A 16025-nucleotide genomic window follows, 5' to 3' on the forward strand; every position below is an offset into this window, starting at 1 on the left:
ATAGGTAATAGAAACTGAACTGATGGGAAGTTGCTGAATTTCTCAGTGATAAGTAGGGAAAGCAAAAATAAACCAAATACAAAACATTAGGGAACAAAGTAAAATAAATGAAGGGCTAATTTACACAGAAGCATCCAGATTTTTACACATTACCTTTGCCAGGGTCAGTCTGTCCATGTTGTTGACATGAGGTGGAGTAGTGCATTGAGTTAGAGTATGATAACTAGGATTAGAGAAATAGTGACTGTTAGCATTTCCACCATTACTGTGGGGGATGGTTTCTGAAAAGAAAAAGAGAGGAAAATTAACAACTGAAAATAACACAGCATTTCTTTCTTAAGATATGTTTTTTACAGTGCTGCACTGATTTCAGAATCTGATTTAGAGTTTCTTGGGAAAAAAAACCCTAAAAATCTTGCATTCATTTAAAGACATTTGAGATACAGAGCAGTAACTGACTAGTCATATCCTCATTTTCATCAAAGAGCATTTGCAAGTTTTACTTGATAACTTCTCTTTCTGCTGCAGTCCCTTGCTCTCTTTTGCCTCTGTAGTCATAGGATTGTCCTGATTATAGACACTTTTACCATCAAGTCCACAGCAACATTTTCTGGTGCTTCAAGAGCACCACCACCTTTGCTTTCTTGACTCTAACAACCATTTCTGCTGGCTTCTTTACCTTCTGCCTTCCTTAATAGCAGAGTGCAAAAGACAGCATTGCCTGAAGTTTCATGTACCCACTGCATCAGAACTCACGTGCACTTTCACCAGTCAAGAACTCCTGTGTTGTTTCCGGAGCATTGCTCCTTCCTGTCATTTGTTTCAAACTTGAGCCACTTTGCTATCTGCCTCTCTACAGAATCTTGCCACAGCTAGTATGAAATCCTGATTTTCTACAGCTATAGCAGTCTTTCTGTATTCAAGCTGTTGGCATTGAATTTAAAGTCTCAGCAGAAACCGTATTTTGCCACACTTTCCAATTCTGTTTAAAAGTAGGCACAGAGGAATAGAAATGTCCGTGCTTCCACTGTTTAATGCGGAGAACCATCTGAGAGTGGAAAATGGTACACAGTAAAGCAAGGTATCTGGTCTCTTGTTCCTTACAAGTAACACATTTTACCAGGGTAAGGCACCTTCATAGTATCAAAAGCAGAGATTAAAAGACTGTGATGCAGACCAAATCAAGCTGCTATAGATGCTGCGGCAGCACCCTTCTGAACTCAGAACAGTCTCTGATAAAGGTGAAAGGTAAGCACGCAAGTCCACCATCGCACCCCCACTGGTCTCACATGTCAGTTCACCAGCACCACTGTCAGTGTGCTCTCAGGGGCTGCTCTCCTGCGAAAGGCAGTTGAGAGCAGTGTCTCAGTCTTCCTCTTCCTAAAGAAGAAAACCCTCCTCTGCCTCTCTTTCCAGGAAGGTTTCCAAGGCAGCATTGTAGACACCCTTTCAAAACTGAATGTGTTCCTGCTCACAGCAGCCCTCACTAAGACGAAAAGGTGAAACATGCACATCCAAGCCCTTTTAGGGGAAGATCTGAACCCACTGAGAGCTCAGCTAAAAAAGCAAAGTCAAGAGATGGAAAAATAAAACTTGTTCTGAATCTCACTTACCTGAAATAGTGTAATCTGCATTGATGACCCTCATAGCAGGGGTATAGGTCACTGCAGGCATATTTGTTTCTTTTCCTTTCTGCTTATGCCTGTAAATGATGAACAGCACTAGCAGGAAGAGCACAACCAGGACAAGAATGATGATGCCTGCTATAGCCCCTATCTGGTAAGAATCAGCAGGGATGGCAGTACTGGTACGGCTTAAACTGTTCAAGTTTCCCACTATAATTACACCAGCTGAAATACAAGAAGAAATGAAAATATGTGGCATAAATACAGAGGCTTATGTGTCAGGAGCGGAAGACAATATTTCACTTCTAAATCTTTCTACTAATTTAACTGTATTTAATAATGCCAGCATAGAACCATGTCAGAAAACAACGTGAAGACAATCCTAGCCTTAAGAAAAAGCATTCGTCTTCTTCGTAGAAAGACATATTTTCATGGAGATGAAAAAGTAAGAACATTCTCCAGGCAAAAGCACAGAACAGGTAAACCACATTCTCTATCAGCAGCTTTGGACAGCGCAGCACTGTGAAACATTTCATGCAATCTACACCTCAGTGCTTTGCTTCAATAAGCTATCACTGAGGCATCTAACACAAAATCAACAGAACATATATAATTTAATAGAATGGACTACTTAAACACACATGCCTTATCAGATTAATTTAATGAATTATACAGAGATGGCACTTAATAGGTTAATCCAAGTTTTATATAAAACAATTACAATAATTCTATTGCATCGAGGCTTTACCTTGATCGCACCTGGCCCCTTTCCAGCCTGGGCTGCAGTAACATGTTCCCGTGATGTGATCACAGGTTGAGTTGTTCAGACAGTCGCATATCTGCCGGCATCCATACCCATATGTACCTTGAGGACATTCTGCGCAAAATAAGTGCAAAGAAAAATCAGACATAGTCAGTACTTCTTAAATGTTTTGGTATTACAGATCTACAGCACCGTGCATGCTATAGCATTTGTTTCTAACCCCATACCTTTTTGCTCATGGCCAGCAGATGGCAATGTGTTACCAGTGGTAGACCTCTACGGAACGGATTTTCTTGAGAGGACGGGGGTGGGGGTGGGGGTGGGGGTGTGTGTGTTTGTGTTTGTGACGGGGGTGTGTGGGGTGTGTGTGTGGCCGTGTCTGCCCCACAATGTCATGGTCCCCCGGGGTTACTCAGATCCCAGTGCTTGAAAAATTACATAATCATGTGAGTGGACCCAGACATCTGGCTGGTGTCATGTCATATGACAGATGTGCTGATGTGGTAAAAGAACAAGAGATAAGGGCCATAAGAATAAGTCTAATAAAGACCACGCATTTATGTAAAAATAAAACTGGTCCTAGGCTGCTTATAGCATACTTTGGTACAGTAATGTATACATTGAGAAACCACCTGCAGGAGAAGAATGCTAAATTATGAAGAATAAGCTAATTATAAGAGTTTTACGTGATTTTTCCTCTCCCAGAATGATTTGAATACAATAATTAATTAATGATCAAAGTGTCTCCTATATCATGTAATTGGCATGGTAGAGAGTTATCCTACACTGCTCAAAAATATTTCTTTTATACTGCCACTTCTGCTACTTTGTGGCTTGTTACATTATTGCAGTTCTGATGTTCAAGGAAATGTGTTCGCCTTCTGAGATTCAGTTTTCTGAAATCTCTCAGGAGTTTTTACTATATTAATTTGGGTTTTTCTTTTTCTTAAAGAATCTAACTCATCTTTTATGTATTCCTAATTTAGAATAATTTACAAGATAATGTAACACAATAGCTGCCAGAGAAATATTCTCTCAGTCTCAATAAATCCATACTCAATTGGAATTTCATGCTTATATACCTTCTTCTCTTGGTTACATTTAACAAAACAACATAATAACTACTAAAGTCAATGTCTGGGCAAAAACCATCGTGTCATAATGTATTTTGTCATTTTGAAATCTGAATTGGAATGGAAAGTGAATTTTTAACACTGATGTTCAAATTCAGAAACACAAAACATTTTAGTTTAATATGGTTAAATCATTATTATCAAATTACAGGATAAAATATAAAATCTATAAAACATAAAATAATGTTAGATTTGCCAAAGTATTCAAAATGATTTTTTGATATCATGACATCGAGAGAGGATCTTAAAAACTTTATCTTTTCCTGTACATTATTGTTCTTTTGTAGTGAAACACTGAAATCATCACAGTAGAATAAGAAAGGTTAAATACCTAATAATTACATGTTGGCAGCTATTATTTCATCAAAATAAATATATTCCTCTAAACCACGCAGATTTTGTTGCAACTGTATTTTTCTTAGGAAAAAAAAAAATCCACTTTCAAATTTTCAATGGTTCTACCATAGATGTTGATTAGCCTTAAAAACGTAACTGCCATTGCAGCTGGGGCTAGATCCACTGCTGAGGGAAGAAAGTGTGTCTATGGGGACGATAACCTCCCCTCCCTTCTGTCAGAGTGCTGCCAGGTGTGACACATGCTCTCTCAGGCACTGCATGGCCTTTCAGATCCAGATGCAGCCAAATCAGTCTGGGTTATAGGTAATATGTAGTGTCCTCCACACATCAAACACAAAGCCTTGTGCATGATGCTGAGGCCAAAGGCAGGTTTAAACCGTCACAATGGATTGCTTTGCACTGCAGTATAATGCATGAAGCATGGGGAGCCCACTCTGTCATGTAAGCAAAAGCTGGACTAACAGTTCTGTGCTTATAAGCCTGGTTACTCTTTTAATATTGCACGACGTTGTACCACCATTGATGTCAGACAGTCTTGATTTTCTTGGGTATATAATCACATAAGAAAGCAGAACGCCGTTTATTATGCTTTTATAATCCAGCTGCATTGTATTGTAAAACCACATTGCAAAGATTAATTTTATCCACTAGGACTGATGTGATACTTCTTATCTTTAGTTTTCTAACTATTAGTTTTCATTGTGGTTTATGCTAATGACAATTACTTGGATTCATTTGTTACTTTTACATGACAGAGTTGTTGGGGTTTTTTTAGCATTATGTCCAAAGCAACTAGAATGTCGTACAAATGCCTCTTATGTGCAGCCTCAAATTGAAATAAACGGCTATCACAATCACAATCAATCTTAATATTTAATTCACCGGCTTTTAACTCTTTGGAAAAAGCCTAGGTCCAAGCCCTGAAGCCCCTTCCCCATCAAAATTCCCACTGAAGCCAAAAGGTTGTATTGCAACACTGGCCTGAACACCAGAGGGTCAGCTCAGAGTTTAGTATTTGCTACCAGGCACGAACAATTCCCATCCCTACTCACTCTGCTCACAGTGCTTCCCCATGAACCCTGTGCGGCAGGTGCACTGCCCACTGATGTGGTCGCAGTCAGCTCCGTTCTGACATTGGCATATCAATGCACAGTCCTTCCCGTAAAAACCTAGGGGACATCCTGCAATACAAGGAGAGGGAGGGGAAAAGGAGTGAAACAACTGCTCTAGAAACAAAATGCAAATATTCTGGTTAAGTACGTTAATGAGAAGTCATTTCTGTAGCCCCGCTACTCAACATGGCATTCTATAAACACAATCGATCAAGACCTATCCTATTTTAAGTGGTTTAAAATACACATTAGGCAAAAACTACATAAAAATGAGGTTGGGATATTGTGCAGACAGCAGATGTTCAGAAGAAGACAGCAAGAAGGCGTCCTCAAAGAAATGGGTTTAAGAAGATATTTGAAGGAGGAGAAAGAGGGCAGTCTGTGAACCAGACCAGGGAGGCTGTTCAGTGATGAATGAGCCTTTGGACATATTTTCCGCACAGCTGATGTTGAAGCATAAAAAAATAAAAATAATAACATATTGTATCTCAGCTCCTCACAGAGATACCGTTTCAGTGTGAAGAAGACATATCACCGCAAAGACATCATTATTCACCAGCAGGAAGCAAAATAACCATGATAGCTGACAGCTGAACCACTACACTGAATGTCTTCCAGAGCTGCATCCATATGGCCCTATAATATATCTGTTATTTCCTGCCACTATGACATTATTCAGTTGAAAAAGGAGAGTTCTGATTTTATGAAAACTCTGTATTTAAACACTGAATGCAAAACACAGCAGTCTTATATTTCTTGAGTTCAAAGATAATGGTTGTGCCCAGATTACAAACAGTAGGGGTGTCTGGATTGAAGATAAATAGAATTGAAGCCATAATATGATAAATATAAGAAGCCAACTTAATCAAGATCTATCTCTAACAAATGTCTATTTCTGAAACTTTGTTTGAACTCTTACCCAGCATACAATGAATGCCATATACCCACACCCAGTCACAGCACTGCTTGTATTTTTATTTTAATGAAAAGATCTTGGAAAAAAGATCAGTATTAACGTATTAATTACATGAAGAAAATTCCAAAACAAATTACAACATTACAGTCTAGTGAAGTTAAGTTTCTAAGTTCCAAATAAAATAGCTTCTATATCAGTATTTCAATTACAGGTGCTGAGCCAGAGCTGTTGTTGCAATTATCCCAGGGAGGTAGCAATTTAGCAATTACAGATGAGAGATGTACTATATGATCACTTTGCAGTGACAACAGGGACTGTGCCTCAGTAGACCACAGCCACAGCTAAGCTACAAGCTACTCTCATGGCTGCAGTCACCTCCGTGCTATCTTACAAACTTGGTTGCTGGGTCCCTGATGCTAGAATACTTCTAGGGGAGGTTTCGAGAGGGAAGGAATTAGACGGTACTGTCATCCCATCCCAGCCTGCAGAGCTGACACCATCCGTGCTGCGGACCGCAGCCATAACTGCACATCTGCAGTGGCAGCACCTGAATGCCGAGAGTCAGTCATTCTGCGTGTGCACAAGACAGACTCTTCCACAGGGATGCCCAACTGTGGCCAAAGGTTGTCTTCTGAAGAAAGGCTAAAGAAGAGCCCAAGTGTAGTGGCCAGCACTCTGCTCGTGCTTATAGAGGGGCCTCCCCCACAACCACGGAGGTAACGTGTTGCATCTTCTGGATCAAAAAATGTTCAGCAGCATGGGAATAAATCAATGAATAAAGCATGAGAATACTGAAGGAAAACTCTGTCACTGATTCGTAAACTAAGAATGGATAACAGAAGTCACTTACTTTGTGTACAGTAAAGGCCAGTCCAACCTGGGGTACATTTGCACTCCCCATCATAGGCACTGCAGTAAGCTCCATTATGGCAGTTGCATGTGTGGATGCAGTTTGGTCCCCAGTGGGAAGGTGGGCAAGCTAAAACAACCCAGAGCAATTAATTAATCTCAAATGACAAAGATCCATGATACCTATGAATAGAGTTGCTTACATTCACATATGAGCACTCCTTCACTGGGGATTTGCTGTTTTTCTTTTAAATGCATTTTTTGGGCTGCTCCGTTCTGAGCAAATAGCCACAGATTTATTTTTTTTAATTAAGGAATCATTTTACTCTAGATAAAAAGTGTTGAAAAAGATTAAATGTGTGAAAAAAAAACCAGTGATACATGCTTGGTACTCAGTAAGATACTCATACCAGCTTTCTCATACAGAAAGCTTTCCTTTCTTAATTTATTTTTTAATCTGCAAACAGTTCAACTGAGCACAGTTAAGGGGATAAGCATTTTAAGCCTCAAAAGTGAAAGAGAACAGAGAACTTTGAAACACATCTTATAGCCTATAGCTTTAGGCCCAATGCTAAGCTTACTTCTTCTATTTCCACTGTTATATTCTACATAATTGCCTAAATGTGGTGCATATAATCAGGATTGTACCTTAATCACGTTGTCAGTTGCTTCCATGGGTCCATTGATCAATATAATATTTCTAAAAACCAAGTAAATATCTATAAAGGGGAGATATTTTTCACTCACAATCATGTCGACATGTTACAAGAGAGAATTTTACAGATTGCTTTGAAAATGTCACGGTGAGTGAATTTGATACTATGTGCTGCCATTAGAAAAGTGAAGTGGTTCCAAAACGCTAATTACTTTTCAAAGACAGCAAAAGATAATTTTCTTCATGTCAGAATATCATTAAGTGTAGAGGGTACTCTAATAATAGCCCCTTTCTGTTGATTAGTAGTCACATCTTGAGGGTTTTATTTGTTTCTTTAGTAAAGAGATGAATAATTTTTAAATAGTTTTGTGGAAGTATAACATGAGAATTTCACAGGCGAGAAGAAACAGGTCAGACATGGAAGCCTTAGCTTTATTCCTGTGTAACTCCGTATTGCTGCATACCAATTTGGTTGTCCAGGGACCTGTCTCAGAGCAATAAAAACTCTGTAATCCTTTAAATGTTTGTATAATGACTCATCTCTGTGTGGGCTGTATTTTTGCAAAGTGTTATCCTTGCCCAAATTTCATTTCATTAAGAAATATACTACGTTGTTTTGAAAAAAAAGTACTAAGTTTGGTTTTTGTTGTTTCCACTTCCTTCATGCTTTATAATAATTTTTATTATTGTTTTTTGTTTGAATCTAGGGGTCAACTAAGAAGGAATGTAAATCACATACAGACGAAAGGTTAGAAGTTTCAAAAAGGTCGCTAGTTCCAAAAGAAATTAATGGAATCATTATTTTCCATGTGAACGAAAGGCCTTTATACAAAGCAAATAAACTTCCTCTGTTACGGTCCATGAGCACAGCCTCAATAGACGCTTCCATTCATATTGCTGGCACCATTTTCTTGTTATTGATTCAGTGAGTAAGTCCCTCCTCCTCCTAAATACCCCTATTCTGCTACTCTCCCCACTACCTACTTATTTTACCATAAAAACGGGGAGCTTTGTTGCTACTGGCTTCCACAGAAATAGGCCCAGGATTTATTTTCGTATCATATTGAGTTGTGCATGCTAATCACTTTGCAGAATTTAGCAAGCAAAGTTTTTTTTTCCAAACTGACCAGATGTTACATCGCACTGGTACAGACCCAGTCAAACCATAAATTATATAAACCAATGAGGCATATTATTAGGAAATGCACCTCCCTGGAAAGCCCAGCACAAGGTCTTTTGAATTTTGACATATCAGGGTCTGGTACAGCTTCTTTCACTCATAAAAATGGGTTGACTGAAATTTTGGCATGCACATGTTTCAGACTGTATGGATTTTGGTACCTTATGGAATTGGATATGCTTCTTGTGAGAATTTTGCTTCAGATATTTCTTTGCTGTCATTAGTAGTTTGCATAGACGCAGCAAGGCATCTGGAGAATGCCTAATTATTCAATAAAATAACTCTATGAAACATAACAAAACTAGGGCCTAGCCCTTCTCCTTTTTAAGTCAGTACCAGTCTTCACTGAGTTTAGCATACCAAGACAATACTAATCGAGTAAGGTAGAACAACATTAAAAATGTGTATCTGTGAAACATTTACAAAAGAAAGAAAGAGAAAAATCCATCAAAAAGTTATAAGCACTTAAAAAAAATCATAGTGAAAAATTTCTTAACAAAATGTTAAAATGTTTAACAAGAATAAGGATAGTCTTGTGGTCAGAGCACTAACTTGTATCTGAGAAAATCTTGGCTTTGTTCTGAGCCTCGCTAGTAGCTCTCTACGCAACTGCATTTTGATGCCTCAGTTCCTTATTTGTAAAATAATACCTCTGTTATTCATAAGACTGTCCTGAGGATACAAGCCCTGGGATGTTCACAACACTACTGTGATAAGACTAAATAATTACAGACAAGCAAACAACAGGTCAAGAAGCCTCTCTGCAGTGCAAGATTCATCAAATCTCAAACCTCTTCATATTGGAAGAGACCTCTAGCATCACCTAGTCTAACAACCTACTCAAATGGTCTTCAATAGGGATAATTTCACAACTTCTTCCAAGCTGAAGACTTCAGAGCCTTTCCGGGCAGTTGCTGTGCTTGTCCACTCTCACAGGAAGGATTTTTTTTCTTGTATCTAGTAAAAGTACCCTTGCTGTAACCTGTGAGCATTGCCTCTTGTCCTTCCACAGTGCACTTCTGAAACAAGTCAGATCCAGCTTCTCTACAACTCTTCTTTGGGCAGTGGAAGACTGCAAATTGATCTCTCCTGTCGTATGCTCCAGCCCACTTGTTAGAAAAATCATAGTGCAAATGTGTTTCTGATAGTGCCAATGAAATGCAGAAAAGTTTCTGATCTCTTCATTATATACTCTGAAGTCCTCATTTCTCACTTCAACAGTGTTTCTTTACCAAAAAGTGGAGAATTTAAATAGCCAAACCTTAATTAGTTGTTTTAAAAATAAAGGAAAAAAAGCTGATACTTACGCTGAGAACAGTCACTACCAATCCAGCCAGGATAACACTGACAGGATCTATCAATAGGATTACACGTTCCATTATTGGTGCAGGTGCATATTCCGATGCAGTTCTTGCCAAATCTGCCACTAGGACATACTGAGAACAAGTTGTCAGAATTAGAAGTCCTTAGTAATCAGAACAAGATTGTATTTTCCTTATCTCAAGAGAAAGCAACAGCTATTTGGATCAAGAAATGTATTGCTTAGTATAATGTTAAAGTAAGGCATTATAAATTCTAATAAGCCCATTATACATACTCATTATACAAATAATACAAATAAGAATACGGTGGGTTTCATACTTAAGGATCAAATGTTCAAGCAGCTTAAACCTGCTTAAGGTTCCTCATTTATAAACCGCACTTGCTACAACAGAAACTATATTTGATTTTCTAGTTTCGAAGTGATGGAATGAAAATTATTACAGTGCGTGGTCTCTGCATCCCATAGAGTCTTTATTAGAACTTGTACCTTCATTACAGAGGGCTCCTGTAAATCCAGGTAAACAGTCACATAAGCCAGTAATATGGTGGCAGGGACCACTGCTGTGTACACACTGGGGGCATGTCTGGCTGCAGCGGTGTCCGTAAAACCCAGGCGAACAAACTGTAATCAGAAAGAACAAACTGTCATTGCTTCCTGCACTTTCTATACACCCATGAACTACTCTTCAGTGCACTTGTTCGTTCCTGACTTTGAATTAGCTCTGCTTTCTAAAAACACAAGAGTTGCAATGGTGGCTGTTACTATTCATACAGTTCAACGCTTTACACTCCACGAAAGGAGATTTGCTCATCTTCCTCAGGGGTTTACTATATTCTAGTTAGCAATGACTTGACATTTTATTACTTGTCAGACCACAATGTACTTGGGTTATGTTTTAAATGCATATATAGTTTATACATTATACGTATTTGGCTATACATTATATGTCCTCTACAACATGAACATCCTTTAAAGCATATTTGAAGAAAATAAATTTGAAAAAATAGAGTCGATAGTTTTATCTGTAGATGAGTAGAGTCATCTTAGACCTTGACTTCTTACATGTTTCCTAACTTGGAACACAAATAACCATTACTTCACTGAGAAAAATGTACAGATGTTTTCAGGTCACCCTTGCATTCAGGTACTCACTGTATTCATTACATTGTACAGACAGCTACACTTTACCTAACTTTTAGAGAACGTGAGACCAGAAATAGAGTCATCCATTTAATTCTTATGCTAAAGGCACTAGTTTCTTATAAAAAAGAAAAAAAAAGGGGGGGAGAAGAGGGGAGAAGGCTGTCACATAAAATTTTCTTTGTTGCTCTAATCCCTTTTGGCATTTATTTCCTGATAAACTAGAATATTAGGTAATGCATCAGGAGAATACCTGTTGTACAGCAGCAGTTAGCACTGACAAAAACTAACTTGGAATCTTTTCAGTATTTTAATTTCATTCAAGATTCAGTCTTGTAATTGTACATTTAATACAAGTTATGTGGCCAGATCTTTCTAGAAAGATTAACTTTTCCAAGTGAAACAGTGCCAAAAGGTCTTCCTGTTTACTGAAAAGGCACTTTCTGACTGGGATCCAAATTATTCGTATGACCTTTGTCTTCCCAGCCTCCAGACTGTGCATCAGAGAAAAGCTCTGAGAGCCACTGGACTGGAAGCCTCTTGTCCAGGTTATAGGCACAGCTCCAAAACACAAGGAACATTTTTACACGTAGTGTTACACTTAGTCTGCCTTTGGATTAACTGATTAACTGCAAGGCCTTTAGAGATTAGATAGTGAGAATAATTACTGCACTTAGTTAGAAATGCTTAAGGAATACTAATGCCACACTAATGTGGGATTTAGTAGTGCTATAGGCAATCACATTCTTCAGCTTGAAATCTTGCCATTCCTGGACTGTTAGGACTTCATCCTCCTCTGGTCCTCCTTCTACCTTCTAGTAATCATTTCATGTCATCTCCTGCTTTTTAAGTCTCTTTTGGAGGACCTAGTAGCATCTCCGCTTGGCCTTACTCCACCTGCTTCTTGACCATGTTTCTGGGAGACCTCCTCTAAGACTACTTAGAGACAGGGCTGCTCTCCAAGTGCAGAGGACTCAAATTGCACTTCTCCGCACACCTTTCCCTCACAGCTTCAACAATTCAAACTGAACACATCTAGGCTGCCAGCAAACTGTGACACATCTTCTTGGGAGGGTAGGTATTTTGCAGTTCATCTGTATCTCTATTCTTTTAACATTTACATTTTACAGAGACAATTTTTTCAAATGCAACTATGGGTATCTGTGATACCTTCTACTTACTGTGAGGCCTGATCCCACTGGCCATTCTTTGCTGTTTCAAAATAAGTGTTAAAAAAAAGCAATAATTAAGCCTTCCAGACTCAATGGGAAGCTAAGGTTTCTAGCTTCTGAAACTCTTGCATATCTTATTTACCTACCAAATTAAAAAATTTATGTTTGTCAATGACATTTGGAAATGCTTACCTTTAGAATGGAATCCCCTACTAAATTTCTTAGAAAGTCATGTGCGTAATGATGTCATGGCACAGGCAGCAACTAAAGGTAATGTTGTACCATAACACCAAGAGCACTACTAATTCTAAACATCTGTTAATTTCCAATAACACTTATTTCTGTATATTCATACATTTTGACAAAATGTCCAATCAAGGAGTGTTTCATAGTACTTCATATTACAATTAACAAAGAATTATGGTATTGTATGTATTCCAAGTAAGGGAGGGAGAAACAGAGATTTTAAAGCGTTTATTTCATCCTTACTTCTCTGACAAGTGGTGCCTCTGTATCCTGGCGCACACTCACAGATTCCGTCATCTGGAGAGCAGGATGCTCCATTTTTGCAGTAACAAGACAACGAGCAATTTGGGCCCCACTGTCCCTCAGCGCACACACTGTCACAGTGAATGCCTGCAACCATAAATAAACAAACTATCAGCCTTTGTAAAGAACTCTTATGTATACTTAGTTTAAACCTTTGGTCCTCAGAGGACTCATTTTTAAAACACAGCTCACAAAACCTGTTTATGAAAATAACACTAACATCAGGAAAATAGAACAAGAAGAAGGTAAACTTGCATCTCTGCTCCTGCCTTCCCTCAGAACAGTGAATTTCTTTCATATTCAAGCTTTGATGAGATGTACACAAGGGCTGATCCTGAGTTCTGTAACAGGAAAGTACTTTTTCAGATTTACATGGAACATAAGAGCTCCATGGGATGCTACCTCCAGGCTCCCTGCCTGCTGATACTTCAAGATCTACAAGACCTTTATACATATACAAATTTTAAAAGGTCTTTTATTCCTCTCACTTTCACCACTGGTATCCATAAAGAGAATCAAAAGCAGAAAGTATTTCAAATGCAGCAAAATAATGGCTTTTTCTTCCTCCATAATGGCTTTTCCAAAACAGCAAAAGCTTATTTTCAAATTTTATGTTAGGGAAATGCATGACAAAAGGTATTGCAGAAAGTTTTCCTTCTGAATGTAAAAATTCTTAAGGTCTGACATAATTTTGTGTAATAATGGGGTGCAGGACAGAATGATTTCTAATTAGTGGTGAGCTGATTACTGCTAAGCCTCATACCAAATGGAAAAATGTAGCACACACAAAGGGTTTCCAAACACACCATGTGAGCATTCCAAAATGCTTAGCTGCAACAGTGTTAAGGATGCTGGTCAGTCAGTGCTTTGTCTAACCATTTTTGGCATAAAATTGATTATAAAGTGGCCACAGCCTAAACCCCTATACATAAATCATTATACAAACTACTAATTATAATCATCCAATAACAGGATGGGGTTTTTTTCTTTGCAATGCAGCAACATTAAATATAACTTTCCTGTTTGTTTTTTCCACTATCTGCTTTTAAAAAGCACACTGCATGTTAAATGCCAGCAGGCACCACTGTGGAACTCAGACCGTATTGTGTCTACAGTACTTTGCATTAACAATTAAGTATTATTGTAGCTCCTCTACTGAATGAAGCCCTTCGCTAAGGGAAAAGTGGACTGAGTCCAACCACAAGCATGTCTTGCTTTGTAAGTATTTCCAGCAAAATATGCCACAGGTTCACTGGATGCCAGAGTCCTAAAAAAGCAAAACAGTTTCACATGTGACAAGAAAAAATCTTTTAACTTTGAAGAACAAAACCTACTATTCGTAACAATACTGAAAAATAATTACACTGTTTACTGATAGACCAGACTCTGAGGTGATTCCGCAACCCCCACAGCATGTGCCTTATAAAGCTGTCTATATCCAAAGGCTAACTCTCTAATTAGAGGAAAGGTGAACCTCCAGACTCTCAAATTGTTTGTTTCTCTGCAAGACAATCAACAGATTGAATAATCAAATATGGGTTCAACAGATTGCACCAACTAACTCCAGCAAGAGAGAAAACACTTCCCTTTTAGAATCCAGGTGCTAACCAGCAGCAGTACACTGGCCACCTAAAACCCCAGTGATCATCAGTTAATACTGACCTAAACCAACTATATTGTGAAAAAATGAAAGGCTTCTTATATCATCACTTTTTCATTTTTGCCTGCATAGGCAATGTCTTTCTCCTATCTTACTCTATATTTGAGAAGCAGTGTAGACTTGCTTCTCAGTAACCCAGGTCAACTTTTTCATTAACTCCCTATTTGTGGATAAAGAGTTAGAAGAGAGTGGTTTGATTTTGAGAGACGGTGATGCACATGAGCAGGATGAGATCACAGCATATTTTTTTTTAGAAACAAGACCACTTTTTTCAGATTGCTCTGCTTGAGGTTCCCAAATCTGGAAACCCAGGTTTATAACTTCGTGAAAGCACAAGCAGAGACATGCAGAGGATTTAAGAATTGAGCCTGGCATTCTGTTCACGAGTGTTATCTGTCATATCATACATAGCTTCACTCAGTGAGCCCTGCGAGAGAAAAGACATTTTTCACAGAGTCTTAATGGGTTTCAGTGGTGTTCAGTATACAATGGTCACTATTAACAAGTCAGTGGTTGCCAAGAGTTACCATAGTGCATTATCTGAGATTATGTAGACCAGTGACATACAATAACACCAGGCTCAATTATATCGTCTTGATCTGTGCACAGAGGATGCTTTATGACAGCATGGTGTCAAAGGGTGATACTGGGCACATTGGGATAGAAAAGACAATGGGGCCCATGCTGCATAGAGCCACGATACTTAAAATAGCCAACAACTACCATTAAAAACGAAAAAGGAAAAAGTTCCTCCAGTACGCATCAGGGAAAATTATCCATTAGGGACACTGAAAAAACTGTATTTTCTTTCGCACTTTCACCCCTTATGAGGAGGTAGTTGGGTGAAGAATGATATCCCTCGACTTAGCAAAGAAACAGTGTATCCTAAACATCCCTGAATAATATCTATGACAATTTAACATACTGAAAGAGTGCTGAATATTATTGCTGTTTCACTATAAAAGGGATTTTATTATATTCACTATTGATCATAAGGAAAATCAATTTCACTCTTGTATGTGAGTGTCAAGAATGAATGTAGCAAAGCAGAAATACTAATTTGTTTAGTGATTTATTGCATCTCTACTTATAAAAATAGTTTTAAATCTCACTCACTCACTGTTATTTAGATAAGCTCACAAGGTACTTAATGCAAAACTGAGCTTCACGTCTTGCAGCTGTAATAATAAAATACATGTATTTTTCAGAAAGAATAGGTTAGAAATATTAAAGATTAAAAAAATAAAAATAAATAATCCAGACTCTGATGCTTTATAAGAAATTTCAGCAAAGAAAGCTATGGTTTTATAGAAAAGCTAGAAATTAGTGAGGAAAAAAAGAAACATTTTTACTAGAACATGACAAAGCAAGATTAGACTCAGCTTTTACAACAATGGTATCAACAGTGTGCTGGCTTATGACTACCACAATTTCTAGTGAGTATTAATCTCTTATACATAAAATTGTTTTTTGTAAGTTTTCATGTTGATTTTGATACTGATAAGGATATCTGCGAGGAAATGTTTTCGCCAGAGCTATGGACAAAGAGCTCTTTGATGGCCTTCACAAGTTGCTAGGCAATAGCTGAAT

General features: G+C 38.1%; 1 protein-coding gene across 1 annotated transcript in view; it reads right to left on the bottom strand.

Moving 5' to 3' along the window:
* The window catches only part of MEGF10 (multiple EGF like domains 10), a gene marked incomplete at its 5' end in the record, with an annotated part of 79552 nt that overhangs the window by 4868 nt on the left and 58659 nt on the right, over positions 1-16025 (bottom strand). Inside the window, 8 exons of the mRNA XM_082497193.1 lie at positions 154-281; positions 1614-1850; positions 2374-2502; positions 4931-5059; positions 6757-6885; positions 9898-10026; positions 10401-10535; positions 12716-12862. Of these exons, the coding sequence (XP_082353319.1) occupies positions 154-281; positions 1614-1850; positions 2374-2502; positions 4931-5059; positions 6757-6885; positions 9898-10026; positions 10401-10535; positions 12716-12862 (1163 nt within the window). The remainder of the gene's footprint in view (positions 1-153; positions 282-1613; positions 1851-2373; positions 2503-4930; positions 5060-6756; positions 6886-9897; positions 10027-10400; positions 10536-12715; positions 12863-16025) is intronic.

This window comes from Vanellus vanellus (genome assembly GCF_965231255.1).
Source record: "Vanellus vanellus genome assembly, chromosome: Z".
NCBI lineage: Eukaryota > Metazoa > Chordata > Aves > Charadriiformes > Charadriidae > Vanellus > Vanellus vanellus.